The sequence below is a fragment of the Salvelinus alpinus genome, chromosome 26, assembly GCF_045679555.1.
Source record: "Salvelinus alpinus chromosome 26, SLU_Salpinus.1, whole genome shotgun sequence".
In the NCBI taxonomy this organism is placed as follows: domain Eukaryota; kingdom Metazoa; phylum Chordata; class Actinopteri; order Salmoniformes; family Salmonidae; genus Salvelinus; species Salvelinus alpinus.
Genome location: NC_092111.1, coordinates 3860427 through 3886987, shown reverse-complemented (window position 1 = coordinate 3886987; position 26561 = coordinate 3860427). Strand labels below are relative to the sequence as shown.

Genomic DNA, 26561 nt, shown 5'->3' with positions numbered 1-26561 from the left:
GGATAATATGCAAGTGAACAGTGCCCATTTTATAGTAAAAAGCAGGATTGCTTTGAGGACGTGGATATTAGCGTAATGGCTAACTGTAACCTGTGACTGCCTGTACACTACAGGGGCGTAGGCCTGGACTGGGTGGCCCCCGGGAGCAGCCCTCCCCCCCACCTGGGCCTCTCCTCCACCAGGGACAGGGGCCTTACTCCTACTACCGACAGGTATCTGCCTACCTGGGGAGAGAGAGGGCCTCGTATATACACTGAGTATACAAAACATTAAGAACACCTGCTCTTTCCATGAGACCGACAGGTGAATCCAGGTGAAAGCTATGATCGTTTATTGATGTCTCTTGTTAAATCCACTTCAGTCTGTGTAGATGAAAGGGAGGCGACGAGTTAAACAATGATTTTTAAGCCTTGAGACATGGATTGTGTATGTGTGTGCCATTCTGTGTGAATGGGAAAAACATATTTAAGTGCCTTTGAGCGGGGTATGGTAGTAGTTGCCAGGCACACCGGTTTGTGTCAAGAACTGCAACGCTGCTGGGTTTTTCACGCTCAACAGTTTCCCATGTTTATCAAGAATGGTCCACCTCCGAAAGGACATCTGGCCAACTTGACACAAGCATCGGCGTCAACATGGGCCAGCATCCCTGTGGAAGGCTTTCAATACCTTATAGAGTCCATGCACCAACGAATTGAGTGTTCTGAGGGCCAAGGGGGGCAGCTCAATATTAGGAAGGTGTTCCTAATGTTTTGTATACTCAGTATATATCCGCACAGCATTTTCACACACTTTTTTGCGGATCCGTTATTAATTTGAGTTATTCATGCCATCTTAGGGAAGTTTTATTTTCATAATGCAGCCAAGATTGTGGTCGTGTGTGTGTGTCCTCATTCCATTTTCTCCTCTCCCAGGGCCGCAACTCTCCTAATCAGTCCGGCCTGGTGGTAGCCCCCGGAACTGTCTCTACCTCCCTGGCCCCCGGGAAGCCCGCCCCCTCCCCGCAGCTCCAACAGCAGCAGGCTACTTCCCCCGTCCCCGGAGGACCCACACCTCCGCCTCAGACAGCTAGTCTGCTAGCCCCGCCCCCTGGCGAAGACGAGGACGAGACGTGGCGCCAGCGCAGGAAACAGTCCTCCTCAGAGATCTCAGCCGCCGTTGAACGTGCCCGCCGGCGCCGCGAGGAGGAGGAGCGAAGGATGGAGGAAGAGCGGCGCGCGGCTTGTGCTGAGAAGCTGAAGAGGCTGGATGAGAAGGCCCAGCAGCAGGGTGGTGGTGGGAGCAGCGGAGGCTCCAAGCCCCCCAGTCTGGACGGCAACTCCGCCACGGCCGGAAGCCCCAGCCCTTCCCTATCGGCCTCGGCCTCCTCCCCTAACATCAGCCAGCCCCCTTCCCCCTGCGTGGACCATGACGAGCCCCCCCTGGCTGTCCTGGCTGCCCAGGCTTTGACCAGGGACCTAGTGCCAGGGCCCAGTCCCACCGACAGACAGAGGGCCAATAGCAACAGCAGCTATGACTCCATTACTGGTGAGTTTTGACTAGGGCTGTGGCGGTCATTACATTTTGTCAGCCTGTGATTGCCATGCAAATACCTGCAGGCCTCGCGGTAATTGACCGTTGATTAACTTAAACATGTTTAGCATCTCCTGGCTTCCATGCATAGCCTACAAGCCAATGATACGGAGCTTTTGGAACATCTACATTTTAAAGTCTAATAAATTCATTTAATATAGCCTACACCATCACAATAAATCCATTATTTATTTTAGGCAGGTCTAAAGAAACATGATAAGAAAAAAAATCTAGCCTATTTCAGAAGAACATAATAGCATATTGTTCTTATGTTAGGCCCTGATCTACACTAGATCGTTTATTAGACAAGATTTGCTTATAATTCCTGTGGCATTATTGTATAGTAAGAAAAATACAATTGAACAAAGCTGAATAAAATAGAACGGATATTTTCACCAAATGATTTCCGAAGAAGTATTCTGTGTTGAGCGGTTAACTTCTCTGGGATATGTGGGACGCTAACGTCCCAATTGGCCAAAAGCCAGTAAAAATGCAGAGCGCCAAATTCAAATAAATTACTATAAAAATCTAACTTTCATGAAATCACACATGAAAGACACGAAATTAAAGCTACACTTGTTGGGAATCCAGCGAACATGTCTGATTTCAAAAAAGATTTACGGCGAAAGCACACCAAATGATTGTTAGGTCAGTACATAGCCACAGAAAAACACAGCCATTTTTCCAGCCAGAGAGGAGTAACAAAAAGCAGAAATAGAGATAAAATTAATCACTAACCTTTGATGATCTTCATCAGATGACACTCATAGGACTTCATGTTACACAATACATGTATGTTTTGTTCAGTAAAGTTCATATTTATATCCAAAAATCTGAGTTTAGGCGGGACGCTACTGTCTCACTTGGCCAAAAGCCAGAGAAAATGCAGAGCGCCATAATTCAAATAAATTACTATAAAAATCTAACTTTCATTAAATCACACATGAAAGATACCAAATTAAAGCTACACTGATTTTGAATCCAGCCAACATGTCAGAATTCAAATAGGCTTTTCGGCGAAAGCAAACGATGCTATTATCTGAGGATAGCACCATAGTAAACAGAGAGAGAAGCATATTTCAACCTTACAGGCGTGACACAAAATGCAGAAATAAAAAATAATTCATGCCTTACCTTTGACGAGCTTCTGTTGTTGACACTCCAATATGTCCCATAAACATCACAAATGGTCCTTTTGTTCGATTAATTCCGTCGATATATATCCAAAATGTCAATTTATTTGGCGCGTTTGATCCAGAAAAACACCTGTTCCAACTTGTGAAACGTGACTACTAAATATCTCAAGTTACCTGTAAACTTTGCCAAAACATTTTAAACTACTTTTGTAATACAACTTTAGGTATTTTTTTTACGTAAATAATCGATAAAATTGAAGGCGGGATGATCTGTGTTCAATACTGGATTAAAACAAACTGTAGCTAGCTTTCTGGTCACGCGCCTCTAACAAACAGGACACTTCCAGTGACCCTAGTTCAAGATGGCCGTACTTCTTCATTACACAAAGGAATAACCTCAACCAATTTCTAAAGACTGACATCCAGTGGAAGCGGTAGGAACTGCAAGAAGGTCCCTTAGAAATCTGGATTCCCAATGAAACTCCATTGAAAAGAGTGACCTCAAAAAAAAATCTGAATTGTTTGTCCTCGGGGTTTTGCCTGCTAAATACGTTCTGTTATACTCACAGACATGATTCAAACAGTTTTAGAAACTTCAGAGTGTTTTCTATCCAAATCTACTAATAACATGCATATCTTATCTTCTGGGGATGAGTAGCTGGCAGTTGAATTTGGGTATGCTTTTCATCCAAACGTGAAAATGCTGCCCCCTATCCTAGAGAAGTTAACAAAGAAACAGGACCTCCTATATGCTTAATTTAGGGTTATTTATGCAACTTCAATTGTGATTCAAACGTTACACTACATGTTTTTAGATTTTTATATACGTACTAAGGCTACATGATGCGACTAATGATGATTTGAAAAAAGTCTCATGAAATACATGAGCTCTGCTCTGTTTCTTGCGCAGGCTGCATACACTTCATCAGTCTCTCATTCACAATCTGGTCTTCACGTAGGTATCTTAATCGAAAATGACTCAGGTAAAAGTGAGTCGCATAGTAAAATTCCACTCGAGTAAAAGTCAAAGTATTTGGTTTTAAATATTTAAATATCAAAGTAAATGTAATTACAAAAATCTACTTAAGTATCAAATGTAAAAGTATGAATACTTTATAATTCCTGATATTAAGCAAACCAGACAACATTATTTTCTTGTTTTATTTATTTACCGATAGCCAGGAGCGCACACTCCAGCACTCAGACATCATTACAAATTAAGCATGTGTGTTTAGTGAGTCTGCCAGATCAGAGGCAGTAGGGATGACCAGGGATGTTCTCTTGATAAGTGCGTGAATGGACCGTTTTCTTGTCCTGCTAAGCATTCAAAATGTAATGAGTACTTTTGGGTGTCAGGGAACATGTATGGAATAAAGTACATTTTCTTTAGGACCGTAGTGAAGTTAAAGTTAAATAAATAGTAAAGCACAGATACCCCCCAAAAACGACTTAAGTAGTACTTCAAAGTAATTTTACTTGAGCACTTTACACCACTGACAGAAATAAATAAATTCATTCAAAATCGGCTACTAATGATTTGGCCACAGAGGATCATTAGCTTCTTCTTCAAAAATCATTTGTGGATTGTTTTAGATCTCATTGCCTACAGTCAGAAGGAAAGGCAGCGTGGCAAACGCCAAGTACATGATTGTTGAGTTGCGACTGCCTTCGAAAAGTAGAGGCCCAGCCAGGCATGTCGCAATGTTTCAAAATACAATGGCGGAAATCATAGGTTGGAAAGCAAATGGTTATTGATGTAATCTGTCTTTTTAGTTATCAAAATGATCAACTTAATTGAGAGAACAATAGTATTGCCTGTCTTATTGGCACCAGCCTATGGACAACGTCATTTTTATTGATCTGTTTGTAAGTGTAAGCAGAGTAGGCTACCCTGTAATTTGTCATGTTAAAAAATATTATGCTAATGTATCCATTCATATAAAGTGTAGTAGAATAGCATTACATGTGTTTATAAAAGGCCAACATTTTTAAGTGCAAAGAGAGAAGAAATCTGATATAGCCTATTAGCCTAGGTCTACTCTACGCTACACGCGCTCATCCATGCATTGAACGTCTTTTTTTGCGAACAGTGATCAAATTTTTTGTTTTGTTTTTTTGCCTAAATTGTGACTGTCCAATCTACTCATCACATTCCGAATAGTAGGCTGTCTTCAATCAATCTACAGATGCATGGAATGCTTTATTATAAAGGTGCATTTTTATGGTGGAAATTTGCTTCCCCTTGAATCTCATGCTGCCGGCTTCACCGGTTGTAAAGCAGATTAATGTGCTTAATTTTAAGAGTTGAGCAATAAATATAGCAGCACCAAAAAGCTGGGATCTTCTTTTAAATAGTGGCCAGCCAGAAAAGAAGAAAAAAATTCACACACGATTGCGCAATGACTGGGCCTATAAGAACACATGTGTCACTAGGCTATGTGCTCTCCAACTGTGTTTCAGGGGGCTTAGGCCTATAGGCTATGTTTAGCGTTATTTGGGCATTATAGTCGTGATACAAACCTTATCAAAACATATAGGCCTACGGTCTAGGCTACCTGATGCATGTGACTATGATATGAACAAGTCATGCTCTGTTTCTTGTCTTAGACTGCACACGGTTGGCATCATTCACAAGTCACCCATCGGACTATTCTAAATGTAATCTTGTCTTTACATATACTAAATAATATACATGTAGTAGGCCTAGCCTATAGAAAGCTGATGGTATCCTCTTTTAAATAGACGTCATCAAGACTGTTTTCTCATGCAATTGCCATAGAATTGTTGCGCACCATGGGCTTATGGGCTCTCAAGTTTATTTTTCACGTGCGCCGAATACAACAGTGAAATGCTTACTTCTAGGCCCTAACCAACAGTGCAATTTTTAAGTAAAAAATAGGTATTAGGTGAGCAATAAGTAAAGAAATAAAAACAACAGTAAAAAGACAGTGAAAAATAACAGTAGCGAGGCTATATACAGGTACCGGTTAGTCGGGCTAATTGAGGTAGTATGTACATGTAGGTATGGTTAAAGTGATTATGCATATATGATAAACAGAGAGTAGCAGTAGTGTAAAAGAGGGGGTGGTGGGTGGCGGGACAGAATGCAGATAGTCCGGGTAGCCAATGTGCGGGGGCACCGGTTAGTCGGGCTAATTGAGGTAATATGTGCATGAATGTATAGTGACTATGCATATATGATAAACAGAGAGTATCGGCAGCGTAAAAGAGGGGGGCGGGACACAATACAAATAGTCCGGGTAGCCATTTGATTACATGTTCAGGAGTCTTATGGCTTGGGGGTTAAAACTGCTGGTCCTGGACTTGGCGCTCCGGTACAGTTTGCCATGCGGTAGTAGAGAGAACAGTCTGTGGCTGGGGTCTTAGACAATTTTTAGGTCCTTCCTCTGACACCTCCTGGTATAGAGGTCCTGAATGGCAGGCAGCTTAGCCCCAGTGATGTGCTGGGCCGTACGCACTACCCTTTGTCATGCCTTGCTGTCGGAGGCCGAGCAGTTGCCGTACCAGGCAGTGATGCAACCAGTCCGGATGCTCTCGATGTTGCAGCTGTAGAACCCTTTGAGGATCTGGGGACCCATGCCAAATCTTTTTAGTTTCCTGAGGGGGGAATAGGCTTTGTCGTGCCATCTTCATGGCTGTCTTGGTGTTTGTTGGTGATGTGGGGACACCAAGGAACTTGAAGGTCTCAACCTGCTCCACTACAGCCCCGTCGATGAGAATGGGGGCGTGCTCGGTCCTCCTTTTCCTGTAGTCCACAATCTCACCACCTGGGGGCGGCCCGTCAGGAAGTCCAGGATCCAGTTGAAGAGGGAGGTGTTTAGTCCCAGGATCCTTAGCTTAGTGATGAGCTTTGAGGGTACTATGGTGTTGAACACTGAGCTGTAGTCAATGAATAGCATTCTCACATAAGTGTTCCTTTTTTCCAGGTGGGAAAGGGAAGTGTGGAGTGCAATAAAGATCGCATCATCTGTGGATCTGTTTGGGCGGTATGCAAATTGGAGTGGGTCTAGGGTTTCTGGGATAATGGTGTCAATGTGAGCCATTACCAGCCTTTCAAAGTACTTCATGGCTATGGATGTGAGTGCTACGGGTCTGTAGTCATTTAGGCAGGTTACCTTAGTGTTCTAGGGAACCGGGACTATGGTGGTCTGCTTGAAACATATTGGTATTACAGACTCAATCATGGACATGTTGAAAACGTCAGTGAAAACACCTGCCAGTTGGTCAGCACATGCCCGGAGCACATGTTCTGGTAATCCGTCTGGCCCCGCGGCCTTGTGAATGTTGACCTGTTTAAAGGTCTTACTCACATTGGCTACGGAGAGCGTGATCACACAGTCGTCCAGAACAGCTGATGCACTCATGCATGCCTCGAAGCGAGCATAGAAGTGATTTAGCTTGTCTGGTAGGCTCGTTTCAATAGGAAGCCACGAGGCTGTTCTTCCCTTTGTAGTCTGTAATAATTTGCAAGCCCTGCCACATAAGACGAGCGTCATAGCCGGTGTAGTACAATTCAATCTTAGTCCTGTATTGACGCTTTGCCTGTTTGATGGTTCGTCGGAGGGCATAGCAGGATTTCTTATAAGCTTCCGGGTTAGAGTCCCGAACCTTGAAAGCGGCGGCTCTAACCTTTAGTTCAGTGCGGATGTTGCCTGTAATCTATGGCTGCTGTTTAGAGTATGTACGTACGGTCACTGTGGAACACTTACTGATAAAGCCAGTGATTGATGTGGTGTACTCCTCAATGACTTCGGAAGAATCCCAGAACATGTTCCAGTCTGTGATAGCAAAACAGTCCTGTAGTTTAGCATCTGCTTCATCTGACCACTTTTTTATAGACCGAGTCACTGGTGCTTCCTGGTTTAATTTTTGCTTGTACACAGGAATCAGGAGGATAGGATTGTGGTAAGATTTACCAAATGGAGGGTGAGGGAGAGCTTTGTATGCGTCTCTGTGTGTGGAGTACAGGTGATCTAGAATTTGTTTTCACTCTGGTTGAGCATTTAGCATGTTGATAGAAATTGGTTAAAACTGATTTAAGTTTCCCTGCATTAAAGTCCCTTGCCACTAGGAGCGCCGCCTCTGGGTGAGCGGTTTCCTGTTTGCTTATTTCCTCATACAGCTGACTGAGTGCCAGCATCTGTCTGTGGTGGTAAATAAACAGCCACGAAAAGCATAGCATAGCTGAAAACTCTCTAGGCAAGTAGTGTGGCCTGCAATTTATCACAATATACTCTACTTCAGGCAAGCAAAATCTTGAGACTTCCTTCGATTTCGTGCACCAGATGTTATTTACAAATATGCACAGACCGCCCCCCCCGTCTTACTGCAGTGTGCTGTTCTATCTAGCTGGTGCAGCGTGTATCCTGCTAGCTGAATATCCATGTCATCATTCAGACTCGATTCCGTGAAACATAAGATGTTACAGTTTTTGATGTCCCGTTGGTAGGATATTCGTGATCATACCTCGTCTAATTTATTGTCCAATGATTGTACGTTGGCAAGTAATACTGACAGTAAAGGCAGCTTTCCCACTCGCCTTTTCCGGATCCTTACGAGGCACCCTGCTCTGTGTCCTCTGTACCTGCGTCTCTTTCTCTTGCCAATAATGTCGGCCTTGTCGGGTTTCTGAAGTACAGCCTATGCGTCCTGCTTGTTAGACAAAGATTGTTTTCTTCAACCCGAGGTGAGTGATCGCTGTCCTGATATCCAGAAGCTCTTTTTTGCCTTAAGATACGGTGGCAGAAACATTATGTTCAAATTAAGTTACAAATAACGCAAAGAGGGAAAAAAGCATAATAGCACAATTGGTTATGCGCCCTTAAAACTGCTGCCATTTCTTCCGGCAAAAAGTGTTTGATTTTATTTTCAAAGGCATTTGCATTGATGTCAGTGTGACTAGAGGGACAATAGAGCGCTGAGTACCAGGCCATTAGCAACTGGTGGTTTGCAAATTTGGTAGGCTACTAATGACTATCATCGACATCAGAGGGCAGTTTTGAAGAAGCCTATTTACTGTGACTAAACGGTCACGTGGCATATGACTGTGGTCATGACTCGTGGTTGTGATACGGTCACCGTAACAGCCATAGTTTTGACTCGGCAATCTGGTGTTGTCTACATAGTTCAACTTGCTTAGCCGTTTGACATGGATATCTCTAAAGAAAAGTCTGTTTGGGCCATAGACAAACGGCTAATATGGATTTCGCCAAACAGTTGTGTATCTTTGAAGTTGTTGATTTATCAACATCTTAAATTCACAATAGTACCTCTGTTGACCTTCCTTCAAATTTGATAGCATGTTACTTGTGCTCGTTCACATCTGCTTACCTCTTCCAACAACCAGTGGTATATCATTGCTGTATTCTCTCCCCTTCCTCCATCCAGATGCCCAGGTGTATCCCCAGCCCCCCACTCCCCAGCTGCAGCAGCCCCCTCTGGAGGTCCTGGTGCCTGGGGAAGGGAAGGAGGAGATCCTAGGTAGTGCTCACGTCCGCAGCGGAGGAGGTGGTGGTGGAGGAGTGGTAGACCCAATGAAGGTAGAGGGCATGGGAGGAGGAGCAGGTCGCCAAGCCAGTGCCCTCCCCGGACAGGGCTTCTCCAAGTACCAGAAGTCCCTGCCTCCCCGCTTTCAGAGGCAGCAACAGGTCAGTCTAATAACCTATTGAAGTCATTACCAAATGTACATTTATGGGTAATGATCTTAAGGACTACATTTGGTTCGCTATGCTGCTCCACAGATTGCAGCTCGACTGAAATACATATTTAATTGGTCACTGGAAAAGGGTCAATTTCCAAATGTATGGAAGCATGCTAAGATGTGTCCAATCCCGAAAGACAACGAACCCTTTACGCCTGCCAATAGTCGACCAATCAGTCTACCTACTCCCTTCACTCAGTAAGATATTAGAGGGTATTGTGAGTAAACAAATATGGGAGTACATAGGAAATTATTTCTAGATTTCAGTGCAGCAAAATTACTAAATGTTTTATTTACTTTTGTAAATATGCTTTTTCTTTACATGTCAATATGTCAGTGTATTATGTCTGTTTTGTAAATTGTATTTTAAAGTTTAAGGACTCATCGAAGATGAGGACTATTTGGACTAAGAAATCCTAATAAAATAAAATCTGTTAAAACTGATGTGACGTAGACAAGAGCCGAGACATACACGTGGGGGATGAAGCCCAGTCAAATCGATGTATTTGGGGTGTCTATTGTCCCTTTCACATCCAAAATTGAAGTTCCATTCTACAAAGCAAGCAAACCGCTCCATTCACTGTCCCAGAAAAGAACCCCCGATCAATACAAACCAAATCAATGTGGGACCAGAGTAGTTGTTCTGTCTGACGCTGCATTTCAGATTGGCTTATCCTTCCCAACGTGCCAGTTTGAGGAATTTACCACTACCTTTTTGTGGCTCCATTTTATGACTGCAGTCCCAATACAACAAACGCTATAAATAATCTGTGTTCGAATTCAGTCTGAGTAGGAGTGCTGATATAACACGTTTGTTTGTTTTTTCCTTTATAATTATAATGAATAGCAATATACAGTGCATTCGGAAAGTATTCAGACCCCTTGACTTTTTCCACATTGTTACATTGAATCCATTTTAGAATAAGGCTGTAATAGTTTTTCCCCCCCATCATCAATCTACACTCTCTACCTCATAGAGTAGACCAAAACATTATTTTTGTGTAATTTTTATTTTTTTTTTAAATATATAAAACATGACATTTACATAAGTATTCAGACTCAGTACTTTGTTGAGGTACCTTTGGCAGCGATTACAGCCTCGAGTCTTTTTGGGTATGACGCTACAAGCTTGGCACACCTGCATTTGGGGAGTTTCTCCCATTCTCTGCAGATCCTCTCAAGCTCTGTCAGATTGGATGTGGAGCGTCGCTGCACAGCTATTTTCACGTCTCTCCAGAGATGTTCGATTGGGTTCAATTCCGTGCTCTGGCTGGGCCACTCAAGGACATTGAGACTTTTCCTGAAGCCACTCCTGCTTTCTCTTAACTGTGTACTTAGTGTCGTTGTCCTGTTGGAAGGTGAACCTTCACCCCAGTCTGAGGTCCTGAGTGCTCTGGAGCAGGTTTTCATCAAGGATCTCTCTGTACTTTGCTCCGTTCATCTTTGCCTCGATCCTGACTGGTCTCCCAGTCCCTGCCGCAGAAAAACATCCCCACAGCATGATGCTGCCACCACCATGCTTCACCGTATGGATGGTATTGGCCAGGTGATGAGCGGGGCCTCGTTTACGCCAGACGTGACACTTGGCATTCAGTTAAATCTTGGTTTCATCAGACCAGAGAAATCTTGAGTCCTTTAGGTGCCTACAGGAACGGGTGACCCGTTCCTGTAGGTTCATGCTCTACAACATTCGCAGAGTACGACCCTGCCTCACACAGGAAGCGGCGCAGGTCCTAATCCAGGCACTTGTCATCTCCCGTCTGGATTACTGCAACTCGCTGTTGGCTGGGCTCCCTGCCTGTGCGATTAAACCCCTACAACTCATCCAGAACGCCGCAGCCCGTCTGGTGTTCAACCTTCCCAAGTTCTCTCACGTCACCCCGCTCCTCCGCTCTCTCCACTGGCTTCCAGTTGAAGCTCGCATCCGCTACAAGACCATGGTGCTTGCCTACGGAGCTGTGAGGGGAACGGCACCTCCGTACCTTCAGGCTCTGATCAGGCCCTACACCCAAACAAGGGCACTGCGTTCATCCACCTCTGGCCTGCTCGCCTCCCTACCTCTGAGGAAGTACAGCTCCCGCTCAGCCCAGTCAAAACTGTTCGCTGCTCTGGCACCCCAATGGTGGAACAAACTCCCCCACGACGCCAGGTCAGCGGAATCAATCACCACCTTCCGGAGACACCTGAAACCCCACCTCTTTAAGGAATACCTAGGATAGGATAAAGTAATCCTTCTAACCCCCCCCCCCCCTTAGAGTTAGATGCACTATTGTAAAGTGGTTGTTCCACTGGACATCATAAGGTGAATGCACCAACTTGTAAGTCGCTCTGGATAAGAGCGTCTGCTAAATGACTTAAATGTAAATGTAAATGTTTTGGCAAACTCCAAGTGGGCTGTCATGTTCTTCTTACTGAGGAGTGGCTTCTGTCTGGCATCTCTACTGTGAATCCCTGATTGGTGGAGTGCTGCAGAGATTGTTGTTCTTCTGGTAGGTTCTCTAGTCTCCACAGAGGAACTCTAGAGCTCTGTCAGAGTAACCATCAGGTTCTTGGTCTCCTCCCTGACCAAGGCCCTTCTCCCCCGATTGCTCAGTTTGGCCGGGTGGCCAAATCTAGTTAGTCTTGGTGGTTCCAAACTTCTTCCATTTAAGAATGATGGAGTCCACTGTGTTCTTGGGGACCTTCAATGCTGCAGACATTGTTTTGTTCCCTTCCCCAGATCTGTGCCTCGACACAATCCTGTCTCGGAGCTCTACCGACAATTCCTTCGACCTCATGGCTTGGTTTTTGCTCTGACTTGCACTGCCAACTGTGGGACTTTATATAGACAGGTGTGTGCCTTTCCAAATCATGTCCAATCAATTGAATTTACCACAGGTGGACTCCAATCAAGTTGTAGAAACATCTCAAGGATGATCAATGGAAACAGGATGCACCTGAGCTCAATTTCGAGTCTCATAGCAAAGGGTCTGAATACTTATGTATATGTGATATTTCAGTTATTTTTTGTAATTTTATTAAAATTTGTATTAAAAAAAAGTTTTGCCGGTTTTTCTCCCCAATTTCATGATATCCAATTGGTAGTTAGTCTTGTCCCTTCACTGCAACTCCCGTACGGACTCGAAGCTTCAGAGCCATGCGTCCTCCTAAACACGACCCCGCCAAGCCGCACTGCTTCTTGACACAATGCTCGCTTAACCCGGACGCCAGCCGCACCAGTGTGTCAGAGGAAACATTGTACACTTGGCTACAGTGTCATTGTGCATGCGCTCGGCCCGACACGTGGCGCTAGAGCGCGATGGGACAAGGACATCCCGGCAGCCAAACGCCCCCCTAATCCGGGCGACGCTGGGCCAATTGTGTGCCGCTTCATGGGTCTCCTGGTCGCGGCTGGCTGCGACACAGCCCCTTTATCGAACCAAGATCTGTAGTGACGCCGCTAGCACTGTGATGCAGTGCCTTAGACCGCTGCGCCACTCGGGAGGCCCTGCTCTTTGTAGGGTCTGCTCTTTGTCATTTATTGGAGTTGAGACATAAGGTTACGTTTTCCTCTATTACAGTAACATTTCTCCATGTGTTTCAGTGTACATAGAGTATGACCGATTCTGTTGGACCAAACCGCAAATGCAAAATAGTGAGTTGAAACTGCTTGTTGTCAGAGAGGAAGAAGTGATCTTTCATCTTTGTTGTTGCGAGTGGCAGGGGGAGGGGCTTGGTGTATGTGTTTGAGTGGGAAGGTGCACTCAGCACAAAAGAAGCGAAGGAGACCAGACCAAAAAGATAAGATAAGAACAAGCGGACATAAACGCGCATAAAATCGGAAAAACTAAATAATTTGATTCTCCCGATGCATGCATTTGGAATTTTTTGCGCTAAAACAAACATTCTAATTAATCGAATTAACTTGATATATCTCCCAGCCCTACCCGCGTGACTAAGCCGCTTTGGATAAAGGGTCTCCTAAATGGCTTATTTATTTATTATTATAATATCTCGCCCACTTGGTGTCTTCAGGAGCAGCTGATGAAGCAGCAGCAGCAGTGGCAGCAGCAGCACAGCCAAGCAGCCCAACAGAGTCAGCAGCAGCTCCCGCCTCAGCAGTCACCTCAGCAGCAGGGCCCAGGTGCCACCCCTCAGACCCAGGGTCCCAAGCAGCAGCAGTCTGGGCCCCTGCAGTACCCTCCGCAGGGCTCCATGGGCCGCGGCCCCCTGCCCATGAACTTTGACCCCCGCTGGATGATGATGCCCTACATGGACCCCCGGATGATGCAGGGGGGCATGCAGGGTCGCCCTCCAGGACCCATGGACTACTATCCGCCCAACATGCAACACGCAGGTAGTGTGGTTAAGGAGTAGGCATATTGTCATAGAGCTGAATCTGAATTTGCATGGAACTTAGTTTTGTGAAGAAACAAAACATTGTAAATCCTCTATTGAGGTCAATGGGAGATTTGTGCAAACCAGAATTAAATGTAGGATTTAGCCCGTAGAGATTATGGTAATGCAATAAAGTTAAAATGCTATAAGAAATAGCACCAGGTTGTCAGACAAAATTTGAATAATTGTGTGACTTTTCTAACGTGACACATCTCTGTTGCAGGGATGATGGGACGAGAGCGCTCCGATTCGGGGGGCTCTGGTTCGGAGAACTTCGACAGGCAGCAGCACCCGGGACACCCCCACCGGGGGACGCCCCCTATGGACCCCAAACTGGCCTGGGGGCCGGAGGTGTTCCCTGCGGTCAGCGAAGGCAGGGGACTGAGTTCCCCTCTGAGACAGAAGCAGGCTCTGGAAGAGGACAATGTCAGTGGCAATGGGACTAGGTAAGACGGGGGGGGGTCAAATGTCAATCATTTAAAGGGATACTACTAATCTACTTCCCCAAAGTCAGATTTACGTGTGGAAACCATTTCTTTGCCTACTTTTTATAGGAAGTTGCTAGCTAGCTCTAGCGCAATTGCGAACTAGCGTTAGACTTCCAGTCATTGTGCTAACGCTTGTTAGCATTGGCTTGCGAAACTACCTCTAAATTAATACTGGACAGAGAAATAAAAAATGTATCCACGAGTTCATCTGACTCTAGGGAAGTAGATAAAGATAAAGTTGCCCAAATCCTGAAGTATCCCTTTAATTGTCAGATCATACAATACTGATTGAATAGGAAAATATGTATTAGTTGAAATCACATTAGATTATAAATATTTGAATGAGTCAGTGTTGTAAGTACAGGATGCGGTTTCCATAAGTGTCTTTTATAAAATCTCTGGTCTTTATTTTAGGAGTGACACCCCTCCAGTCCGTGGTTTGCGAGAGGGAGGGCTAGGCCCCATCCAGCAGCCAAACTCTGGCTCGGGCTCCTCCAACCAGACCCCACCACCTGTGGGCACTCAGGTGGGGGGCCAGGGAGGAGGCAGTCACCACCACCAGTCCTACATGGGAGGCCGGGGCAACTACAGCAACTTCCCCGACCAGGGCTCCCGCATGGCCCCCCACCAGCAGCAGCAGCAACAGAGGGGGAGTGGTGGAGGCTTCGGCCACCAGGATGAGGGCCAGAGCCACAAGGGCGGCCAGCAACAGGGCCAGATCTGGGGGGGCCCCCGCCCCCAGTACGACCGCAACGGGCGCACTGACCTCTCCCCCCTGGAGAATAACAACTCCCACCACCCTCAACACCATGGTCATCAACAACATCAAGCCCCCTCCCACTTCCATCTCCACAAGCCCGAGAATGGCCGCGGTGAGAGAGGAGGCGAAGCCCCGAAGAAGGGTGACCCCCCGCCCTTGCTCCAACAGCCGTCCCTCTCCTCCTGCTCATCCTCCTCTTCCTCATCCAGGGAGGACGGCAGTGGAAAGGCGGTCCTGCATCACCTCCCACCTCAGCGCGAGGCCGACACAGGAACCGGGCAGAGACATGAAGCAGGAAGCAGCAGAGAAATGAAGCAGGATAAGATGGGCTCTGGCCACAGCCACTCTCAGTCCTCTGTGACATCTCAGCAGTCCCAGCAGCAGAGGCAGGGCCAGGAGCAGCACCACCACCGTGACCCCAAGCCCAACCAGAGGGAGCGAGGCGGGAGGGAACACAAGACTGAGACCCAGTGGGGGCCAAGGCCTGGCAGCAGCAACACAGGGGTCCCCTCCTCACACAACAGGAGAGCAATGGGTGGAAACTCCCGCGGAGGGGAGGATTCATCCAATCACCCAACAGCGTCTGACCACAACAAACCCGCCGGTGGCCAATCGGGAGGCGGCAACACCAACAAGAGGGCGGGGCCTATCAAGAGGCCTGTGCTGAAGAGAGATGGAGGAGGGGAGGGCGAGGGAGGAGAAAAGACCAGCGGCGGCTTCGGAAAAGACAAAGACGAAAGACAAGATGGAGGCCATTCATCAGTCAAGCAGGAAGGATCCTCCGGCCCACAGAGCTTCGCTGCAGTGTCTGGTAAAGAAGAGCCGGCTCAGACCGGTCCTAAACCCAGAAACGGAGGGAAGGATCGAGCAGCAAACGAACGAGGAGGAGTGGGTAAGGGGCCCAAAAATGGGGTCAACCCCACCCCCTCATCAGGGTACTCCGGCCACCCCTCTAACAGGCGGGACAGAGAGCGTTCCTTCGAGAGGGGCGGTGGTGCGTCCTACCACAGCGTCTCGGCCCGTGGCAGCAGAGTCGGGCGAGGTGGCGAGTTCTACGGGCGCGGCCGGGGTTACCGAGGCACCTACACGGGCATGGCCGGGGGTGGCAGCGTTAGCCGTGGCAGGGCAGCGGGCAGCAGGAGCAGCCGAGACTACCGATCCGGCGGAGGCTACGACGAGGCATCGGGGGGAAGGCGCGGCCGAGGGGGGTCGCAGGCCAACCCGGGCCGCGCCCGTAATCAGAGCGAGACCCGCAGCGAGGGTTCTGAATACGAGGAGGTCCCAAAGAGGAGGAGGCAGAGGGGGTCTGAGACGGGCAGCGAGAGTGACCTAGCCCAGTCGGACAAAGAAGACCGCAAGTCCAGCACCAAGAACGGCAGCGGCACAGATAACGTTACCGGTAGCGGCTCCGCCCCACCCAGAGGCTCCCATGCCCGGGTGTTCACCCCCAGAGGTGTGCCTTCCAGGAGGGGAAGGGGAGGAGGTGGCGGGGGAGGAGGAGGTGGTGGGGGAGGAGGTATCTATAAAAGTGGTGGTGGAGGAGGAATGGCTGGAGGTCACAGGTCAGGATCTCGGGCCGACCCTCACGGCTGGGCCTCCAAGTCCTTAGCCTCGGTCCGCAAGCATCAGGCCCCAATGCAGTCGGCCGCACCCAAAGACACGGGTCGCGGAACCAGTGGGGAGAAGAAGGAGAAGGCAGCGGACGGAAGCCAAGCTCAGAATCAGGGAGGAGCAACCCCTCTGCAGTCTATACCCGCTGCACCTACTCCAGCCCCACAGGGCTCCACAGAGAACGGAGGAGTTGGAATCCAGCAATCCATGGCTAACCCCACTACCAACTCCAGCGGGCCCCTTCCAATCCCTCTCTCTGGGCCGGATGGGCGTGGCTTCCCTCGCGTCCCGCGTGATGGCTTTGAGCGCCCTCCGAGACGCCGTCGCCACGGCCGCTCCCAGCATCAACAGGATAAGCCACCGCGCTTCCGGCGGCTGAAGGAGCGAGAGAATGCCGCTCGCATCAACGGAGGAATCGGGGTCATCGGAGGAGGACGACCCTCCTCGCCCGGACAGAGTTATGTTCAGGATGTCACTGACGCCACTCCCAACGCGGCGCCCACAACCGGCGATGCCCCCAATGCTAACACCAATACTACCACGGCTACCAACAACAGCAACAACAGTACCGGTGGCCATCTTGTAAGTGCTAACGCAAACAGCCACCACCACTACAACCAGGGCATCTCCGGCCAGGCCCACTCTCAGCATCACCACAACCCAGCAGGGGGTGCCAAATCCCCCGACTTCTCCAACCAGAACTCCGATCAGGCCAATGAGGAGTGGGAGACCGCCTCCGAGAGTAGTGACTTCACCGAGTTCCGGGAGAGGGAGGGAGGAGGAGGGAAGTCCTATTCCTCCCATCACCATCATCACCCACCCGGAAGAGGAGGTGGTGGAGGCGGGGGAGGAGGAGGGGTCGGAGAGCGTGAGATGACGGCGAAAGAGCAGGCGGCAAACAAGAGAAGCTTCTCCAGCCAGCGTCCCGGGATGGAGCGACAGAACAGGAGGGTCAACGCTGGAGGAAGAGAGGGAAGAGAAGGAAGAGGCCCACGGGGCCCGCCCAGTGGTAGTGGAGGCGGAGCCGGAAATGGAGGGGGCCAACGCGGCGAGCGCCGTGGAAACTGGCCTTCCCCCAAAAACAGGAAGTGAAGTGGAAGATCTGGAAACATTTCAAATGCATCCACCCCGCCCCACTGTTATTTATCCCTTTGTCTGTCGTTCCTTCAGCCTCTCTGTTCTCGTCCCTTAACATATTAGCACATTATTGTTCAATACATAGTTATGGAGACAATGTACACACTCACGTTAGGCTTCTTTTGCTCTTCATCCATCTACTATCTACCGTCCGTTATTGTAAAGTGTCACTCTGCTCCCCCCTTTTCAGTTGTACCCACCACCACCCTTCAGAATTCCACCCCGTTTTAGGATCAGCAGACACACTTGTTCGTTTTGAACACACACCTTTTGACGGGAAAACATTTTTAAAAAAACACACGTGTTTGCATTTACAAGCACAATATGACATATAACAGACATACACAATCACGCGCAGTAGTTTGTGTGTATGCAGTATGATATGTTAAACATGTTGGATAAATTGGCTAACCAGGAGAAGGCAGATTTGTATATTTATGTACCTGTGTATATTTCTACCACGCTTTGGGCTGGGGTGGTATTCTGTAGGGCAGTTATCTGCATTATATTTTCCCACGTGGGGTGGGGGGGTGCAGGTTCTTATTTTAACGAGAACAATTGTACCATAGATTTATACAAAATAATTATCTTTGTGTTTTGTTTCCCCTCTTTGCCTCTTGTCCGTTTTGTTTCAACCCCCCCCCCCCCCCTCCCCCCTTAAAAAGTTAGGGGTGTGTATTTTTATTCTGCAAAGCAGGTCTTTAAAATAACTTTTTATACAATTCCCCCCACCTCCCTCTGAGTTTTTGATCTCCCAACGAACAAGTACATCTCTTTAATTACTGTGACAGCCACAACAGGCCAGTTGAAGTACTACTGCTCACCCATCCACACTCTCCTCACATTGATTGTTGTCTCTGATATCAATGTCTTTGCTGCTTGTTCAGAACTAGACGGTGACTTTGTTCCTGTTGACCTGCTCTTATTACTTTCTGTTGCTCTTTTGTTCCTGTTAGATATAAGGTTCTCTCAACGTAGCATTCTCTTCTCACAAGCTGCAGACGTTCTATACCAGGGGTCTCGAACCTTATTCCTGGAGAGCTACCCTCCTGTAGTTTTTCGCTCCAAGCCCAGTTGTAACTAACCTGGTTCAGTTTATCAACTAGCTAATTCTGAGAAACGTGTGTGTGTGTGTGTTAGATTAGGGTTGGTGTGAAATTCTACAGGACAGTAGTGTTCCAGGAACAGGGTTGGGTGAGCCCTCTTATATACACTGCAAAAAAAGGATGTTTTGCTGAAGAAAGAGTCTCTCCTGTTCATCAAGTTTGTTTACCCTAAGAACACTGAATTAATAGCTTGAATGCTTTATATAAAAAATAAAACAAATACATTTTCTGTGGAGGCAATTTCTTTTCTCAAGATACTTTCACATGAAACTTCTGGTCAGGGAAACATTTGTTCAATGAAAATGCAAGTCAGGTTGCGAGAAAGAAATATAAAGTTATATGCTCTTATTTTAAGATACCGTTTGACTATTTTCTTTTCGATTTTTTTTTATTTTCTTCAATTGATAAATGAGTCCACTCCTATAGTATAAAGAACTGGTTGGTGTATTTTTATTGAACAGATTTGTTACATTATGCAGCAGGTGTCGTACTCTGGTTCCAGAGTGGTAAGTTTGGCCATCAGAGTATTGTACTACTATATTCATGTTGTCCTACTCAATGTAGGAAGGCGCTCTACTCAAATACAACTGCACTGTGCTGTAGAAGAGACAGACCCCTGTAACAAAAGTCGGGCTGGCAAGAGCTCCATAGAGGAAGTATTTTCAAAGTGTACATTATTTCAAGACAACCTTTCCAAAACCTCGGTGGCAACTATATAGCTCAATTGAACTGAATCTTGGACTATGGTGGAAAAGGGCCAGGGTGATGTGTTGTCACACCACTGATTTCCCAAGTGTCCAAATACATTTGCAAGGTATAATACTATTCTCTAAGAGTGTTACAGGGAATACATGGGTTTAGAACTTTTGATGTAGACTGACAGATTCACAAAATGGCTTACAGCTTGTTTTGAAAATTTGATGGGGGCGGGGTGCAGCATCCAAGTAAAAAATGGATAAAATTATGACTTTTTATTTTATTTATCTGCATACATTTTTCACTGCTTGTAAGTTGGGGTTTGTTTGTTTACTGACAGCCACCATTTTAAGATTAGCTTTGGGATGTTTTGAGTAGGGCATTTGAGTGCATTTGTGTGTGCATGCATTTTCTGGTGTCTATATAATAACTTTTTGGGGGGGAGGTCATGTGGATGGCAAACACTTTTGCCTTGTTTGCCCACACTTAGTTTTAAGAACTATATTAAGACAATTCTACAGTTCTTTCTTATACATTTTATGTATATACATTCAAGTATATGTTTATCCAAATTAAGTACATAATCAGTTACTTGGGTATAATGCCATTTTTGACATACACCAAGGCAGGCAAAAAATGAAGTGGGTACATTTTATTTTCCACTGACTTCTACTAAGCATTACCACATCCATGGGTGCAGCTTGCCTTGCCTGTGAAAAAAAAAAAAACATTGGTAGCCATACACTTAACACAGGCTCATGAGCCCTGCATCCTTCCTTAACTCTTACTATTGATGTGCTCATATTGTATGTATCCATGTTTTAAAGAAAACAATAGTGTATTCTTGAAAACCTCAAAGATTGTACTATATTTACAGCATTACCAAGGTACCTGGAGTGGTTAAAGCTGTTCTATAATTTATGGTTTATTAATGGAACCGTAACATACCAATATATATACATGTGTATATATCAACGTTTTTGTCTACCCCAACTTACATTCCCACAAACAAATGTTGCCATTTTTTAAGTTCAAGGGAGCAATGTACAAGCAGAGAAGTGTCTTATTATAATAAAATTACAGAGAATAAACTTTTGTTTTAATGGAAAATCTGGTTTTGTCTGAGTTTATTATGAATTGCTGCCATGTGAAGAAGTTGACACAAATTAAATCTATATTAATTTCAGCACCTGGGCAATGGTAGGTGGTTCTCTGCACTGATATGCATGTACAGTACCAGTCAAAAGTTTGGACACACACTACTCATTCAAGGGTTTTTCTTTATATTTACTATTTTCAACATTGTAGAATAATAGTGAAGATGTCAAAACTATGAAATTGAGATGGTTTGGGATTAGTTGGACCGCAGAGTGAAGGAAAAGCAGCCAACAAGTGCTCCGCATATGTGGGTACTCCTTTTAGCTGGTTGAGAGAATGCCAAGCGTGTGCAAAGTTGTCATCAAGGCAAAGGGTGGTTGCTTTGAAGACATGATTCCATATGTGTTATTTCATAGTTTTGATGTCCACTATTATTCTACAATGTAGAAAATAGTAACAATAAAGAAAAACCCTTGAATGAGTAGGTGTGTCCAAACTTGACTGGTACTGTACATCATGGTCTTGCAGATTGATGTTCGGTGTATGGAGGATAGGACATTCCAATTTATTTGATTGGGAAATACTGCTCAGTTATGGATGGGTGCTTGCTGGATAGAGCGCTTAGTTGTTAACGAAGAGTTTGGAGGATCGAGGCCTTCCCACCTAGAAAGTCTTTAGCCTAATTAAAGTGTCTGGGTTGCATTGAGATGATGTGGGATAGAAGTCTTAACAAGGGCTGGGAGATTTTCACTCCCGTTTAGAGCTTTGAAGGTTATTGGTCTTAGTGTTATCCTAAATCCTTGACTGGGTACTGCAAGCCATATAAAACCAAAGCCTCCCCTACAGACCTTGGCCACCTTTGTTACAGCATGATTCATGAAGGACCCAAAAATATGAGGAACGGTATTCTTCCAGTGTCCGCAGAAGGCATATAATCTGTAAAAAGTCATTACAAGCAGATGAGGAATTTGTTATTCTTATCTCTTAATTTTTTTGGAGGTATTTTTTTAAAACTGCATTGTTGGTTAAGGGCTTGTGAGTAAGTTGTATTCGGAGCATGTGACAAATACATTCGATATTCAAATCAAATCGTATCTATCTGCTCTGGACTGCCCTCACTGGTGATTTACCAGAGAAGAAGATTCTGTTCTCATCCTACATTTTATACTGGACAATATATTAAAATCATAACGCAATAAAACCTCTGTTTTTCGGCCTTTCTCTTAATATTGTTGTTGAAGGACTTCAAAACTACAGTACCCATAGTCTCTGAATTTGTACGTCATCAATTTGCCTACAACGAAAACACCTACTGCAGCGGTTTACTGGGAGGTGGTGTCCATTTTATTTACAACACTAAATATTACGTTTCTTATATTTTACTTGCGTTAAACCCATTAAAGAGGGGGTAAGTTACCAGAATTACTACATGTATTAATGTGAGATATGCTATAGCTAAGAGGACTTGCGACTGAAAACTGATCAAATGTAATGCGGCCCAGTTTGGACGATGCGCCATATTGAATTTCCACCTGGCTTTAACGTTAGCTGCTAGCTAAGGATGTAACTTAGCTAGCTATCATTTTCAGCTGGTCATTTAGCAAACTTGGGTACGCTACTAATTATGATTGTTGATGTAACATAGGTATTTTCATGGGTAATATCCTTATTTCGTACACTTCCAATGTCAACTAACGTTAACTACACATTTGCGCGGTAACGGTAGCTAACTAGGTAAACCTACAGTTAACGTTTTCTAGTTACCTAGCTAATTGCTCTTATGGTTTTGATATAATTATGTTTGTCTTTTTTATTGTAGCTCGCTACCTATGATATTTTTGTGTTGCTGAACTATCAACCGCCGTTTTCACATGACTGAATGCCTCTGTTGTTGAATGTCTTTACCCTTTAGTCTCCCGAGATGAGCAGTTCAGAGGAAGTGTCATGGATCTCCTGGTTCTGTGGACTGAGGGGAAACGAGTTCTTCTGTGAGGTCAGTATCTAACAGCACCCAGGGCAATATAGCCAAACTCATAGACCAAAAAGTGAATGTAAGCTAAGACAGGGGTGGCCAATCCTTTATCCTGGATGTGCAGGTTTTTGCTTCAGCCCTACACACCTGAATCAGCTAACCACGGTATTGATAGGCAGGTAGTGAGTTGAGTAGTGCTCGAGTAAAATCCTGTTATTCACAGCCACCCCTCACTACACAAACTCACTTTCATGCATGAATAGGTCTGGCATTTGTCGCTAACTTCTGTCACCGCTTCTGTCCTCTCCTCCATTGGCAGGTGGATGAGGACTACATCCAGGACAAGTTCAACCTGACTGGGCTCAATGAGCAGGTTCCCCACTATCGCCAGGCCCTGGACATGATCCTGGACCTAGAACCAGGTCAGCCCAACTCCAGAACCATCTCTACTGCACTCGGAAGTACAGAACATCCCACACAATTTAGATCAGAATACAAATATTATTGTTGCATCACCTCAGTGTTAAAGTTATGTACGCACACTAAATTGCCTCAGTGGTCACTAACCCTGATCCTGAGTTATAGTGTGGCAAGTGTTTGTTCTAGCCCAGCACTAAAACACCCAATTCAATATTTTTGGGTTGCTGTATTAGATGCCGATATCTTTAGCATGTGTAAAGACGTCACAGTTATGTACACAATTATGCTTTTGTGAGTAATCTTTAAATCAGAACATATGAGTGGCCTCTTCCCCTCTCTTATAAGCTCTTCCCTCCTATGTTCCACAGATGAGGAGCTGGAGGACAACCCCAACCAGAGTGACCTCATAGAGCAGGCAGCGGAGATGCTTTACGGGCTGATCCACGCACGATACATCCTCACCAACAGGGGCATCGCTCAGATGGTACAGCGACTACCTTTCTCTGTTTACAATGTTTGTTGAGAGGCTGCATATCACATGTATGCAGCATTTCTTTTGAAATGTTTTTCAAATTGATCTCTATCTCTCTTTCTCAGTTAGAGAAGTATCAACAGGGGGACTTTGGCTACTGCCCCCGCGTCTATTGTGAGAACCAGCCCATGTTGCCCATTGGTGAGTGTGTGTCTGTCTTGTTTCAACCATTACCACCCACGCCTAGTGTGGGGACAAGTAATTGACCGTATAAGACTTAAGGGTTGTTTTGATTAACCTCAAAGAGCAACATTTGTATCTTGGCTTTGAATATTCGTGTGCCAAAGACAGAAACAATTCTGGGTATCCAGCCACATTGCTTTCCGAACCCAAACTATGCTACGCAGATCCTCCGTGTACTGTATCGTTGAATCCTCTGTGTAATATTTGAATGTATTACGATCCGTGTCAAATCTAATCTTGTTTCCAAAAGACACCTGGATGAATACAGTAGTGTGTCCTCGAGCATTTCATAATAACTTCAGACCAGTAACGTCTCTAAACTCTCCCCCTATCCCTCCCTAGGTCTGTCAGATATCCCAGGCGAGGCTATGGTGAAGCTGTACTGCCCTAAGTGTATGGACGTGTACACGCCCAAGTCCTCCCGGCACCACCACACGGACGGGGCCTACTTCGGCACTGGATTCCCACACATGCTCTTCATGGTGCACCCTGAGTACAGGCCCAAGAGGCCTGCCAACCAGTTTGTGCCAAGGTCAAGTACAACTGTGTCACCCTAAAATAGGGTTGTGCCTTTTCATGTCATTCCCACGTAACTCACTGAAAGCAAGTCCTAGATCAATTTCCTAATAAATATCAGGTACATACCATAGGAAACAGTCATGTAAAATAAGTGCTACCATAATAGAATCTCTTCATAGACCCCTATCACACGCTCATCAAGATCTAATGAATTCTCATGTCCTCACAACAGGCTTTATGGATTCAAGATTCACCCCATGGCCTACCAGCTCCAGCTGCAAGCAGCCTCCAGCTTCAAGAGCCCTGTCAAAGCCATCCGCTAAAGCCCAGAGAGAAAGAGAAGGGAGAGAAGATGAGGATTATGAGGGGATGGGTCAGCTGCACCAAGCTCCATACAGATGCCTCCTCCCCGTCCTGCAGACTTTATTATTTGGTTTAGGTTAGGACGTTTGAGAACAATGTGTAAAAAATGTAATGTGAGCGAGACAAACGCACAGGTTCTATCCCAAACCCTCACACACACACACACACACACACTTAGAATTACATGTGTCTGTTACCAAACTCACCAGTGCCAAAACAGAAAAGGGGGAGGGAAAGAAAGTCCATGGATGTTATTGGATTTGACGCTACTGTTTCCTTTTGTGAAATTACCCCATTTTGCCCTGATGAACTCTCGCCATGTTCTGTTTTTTTTCTGTCCTGTCTTTGGCACGGTTTGGTAAAGGGTCGTGGTAGAACGTCACCACTGGTTGAATAGCAATCCCTACTCTACCCCCATACACATGTACACTGGCTGGCTCTCACAGAGACTGCTTGGTTGATGATAAGGACACGATCTGTCACTAAGGGTGTTGCCATCTCACCTGCTTCTGTAAACCATTGTTTTACCAAGGCACACACTCAGGCTTGTATCACTCTTTTATTGTGTGACACTCCCTGAGGCCAGTGTGTCAAGGCAGTCATTCACAATAGTGTTCTGTCAAATTTGCCTTAAACAGAGAGATGCGCGCTGTGATTTGTGGTTTACAGGAAGTGCGAGTCTAGGACACATTATAGCTTTGAATTTGTATATGTGTGACGTAGGATAGACACGAATAAACCTGAAATGAATTAAATGTTCTAGAAGGACCCAGAAAAGACATACCAATCCACCTACTGTCTCTGTGTGCGTCACCCAAAACAACAGTCCTGTTTGTTCTGGTACTGCATGGTGAGAATGTCAGCTCTGTCACATGTTGCTGGGCTAGTATCACTACAACAGGACACATCTCTCTCCACAACTGCACTGGCTTGACTGGTGACCCTCCACACATTATAGTATAAATATTTATGTAAAATATAGCGACAGAAAATCTGCTTCTATTTGGGAGAAGTTTTTTGTTTGTGATGTAGTAGGGGTTTCATCACCTTACTGCACATGTGCGTTTGAGTCCTTGTGGCAAAAGGTAGAATGCTTGATATATGATTTGATTTCAGAACAGTAAGGATGGATTTGTCAAGATTAGAATGAATGTACAGTACCAGTCAAAAGTTTGGACACACCTACTCATTCAAGGGTTTTTCTTTGTTTTTACTATTTTCTACATTGTAAAATAATAGTGAAGACATCAAAACTATGAAGTAACACATGGAATCATGTAGTAACCAAGAAATTGAAACAAATCAAAATAGATTTTAGATTATTTTAAGTAGCTGTCCTTTGCCTTGATGACAGCTTTGCACACTTGGCATTCTCTAAACCAGCTTCATGAGGTAGTCACCTGGAATGCTTTTTCAACAGTCTTGAAGGACTCCCGAGCGGCGCAGCGGTCTAAGGCACTGCATCTCCGTGCTAGAGGCGTCACTACAGACCCTGGTTCGAATCCCGGCTGTAGGGCAGCGCACAATTGGCCCAGTGTTGTCCATCTTAGGGTTTGGCCGGGGTAGGCTGTTATTGTAAATAAGAATTTGTTCTTAACCAACTTGCCTAGTTAAATAAAGGTTAAATAAAAAAGGGCTTCCCACAACACTTGTTGGCTGCTCTTCCTTCACTCTGCAGTACAACTTGTCCCAAACCATCTCAATTGGGTTGAGGCCAGGTCATCTGATGCAGCACTCCATCACTCTCCTTGGTCAAATAGCCCTTACACAACCTGGAGGTGTGTTTTGGGTCATTGTCCTGTTGAAAAACATGATAATCCCAATAAGTGCAAACCAGATGGGATGGCGTATCGCTGCAGAATGCTGTGGTAGC

At 45.7% G+C, this 26561-nt stretch overlaps 2 protein-coding genes across 6 annotated transcripts in view; both read left to right on the top strand.

The window, feature by feature from the left end:
• LOC139554475 (protein PRRC2A-like) overlaps positions 1 to 20711 on the top strand; it is a 47859-nt gene extending 27148 nt beyond the window's left edge. For 3 of the 4 annotated variants that reach the window (XM_071367286.1, XM_071367285.1, XM_071367287.1), the window contains exons 11-16: positions 114 to 212; positions 912 to 1524; positions 9114 to 9373; positions 13441 to 13762; positions 14027 to 14249; positions 14706 to 20711. In XM_071367286.1, coding sequence (XP_071223387.1) covers positions 114 to 212; positions 912 to 1524; positions 9114 to 9373; positions 13441 to 13762; positions 14027 to 14249; positions 14706 to 17754 — 4566 coding nt within the window. In that variant the 3' untranslated portion in view covers positions 17755 to 20711. The remainder of the gene's footprint in view (positions 1 to 113; positions 213 to 911; positions 1525 to 9113; positions 9374 to 13440; positions 13763 to 14026; positions 14250 to 14705) is intronic. The other variant, XM_071367288.1, reaches the window with a different exon arrangement.
• Positions 20712 to 21954: 1243 nt separating this feature from the next.
• On the top strand, positions 21955 to 26336 carry LOC139554473 (casein kinase II subunit beta). 2 transcript variants are annotated; one of them, XM_071367283.1, is made up of 7 exons: positions 21955 to 22107; positions 22612 to 22692; positions 22991 to 23093; positions 23460 to 23575; positions 23689 to 23764; positions 24149 to 24338; positions 24558 to 26336. In XM_071367283.1, the coding sequence occupies exons 2-7, from the start codon at positions 22621 to 22623 to the stop codon at positions 24646 to 24648; spliced, it is 648 nt and encodes a 215-aa protein (XP_071223384.1). In that variant the 5' UTR covers positions 21955 to 22107; positions 22612 to 22620; the 3' UTR covers positions 24649 to 26336. The 2 variants fall into 2 exon arrangements, with proteins under 2 accessions (XP_071223384.1, XP_071223383.1); XM_071367282.1 differs by having other exon boundaries at positions 22991 to 23132.
• Positions 26337 to 26561: the final 225 nt, after the last annotated feature.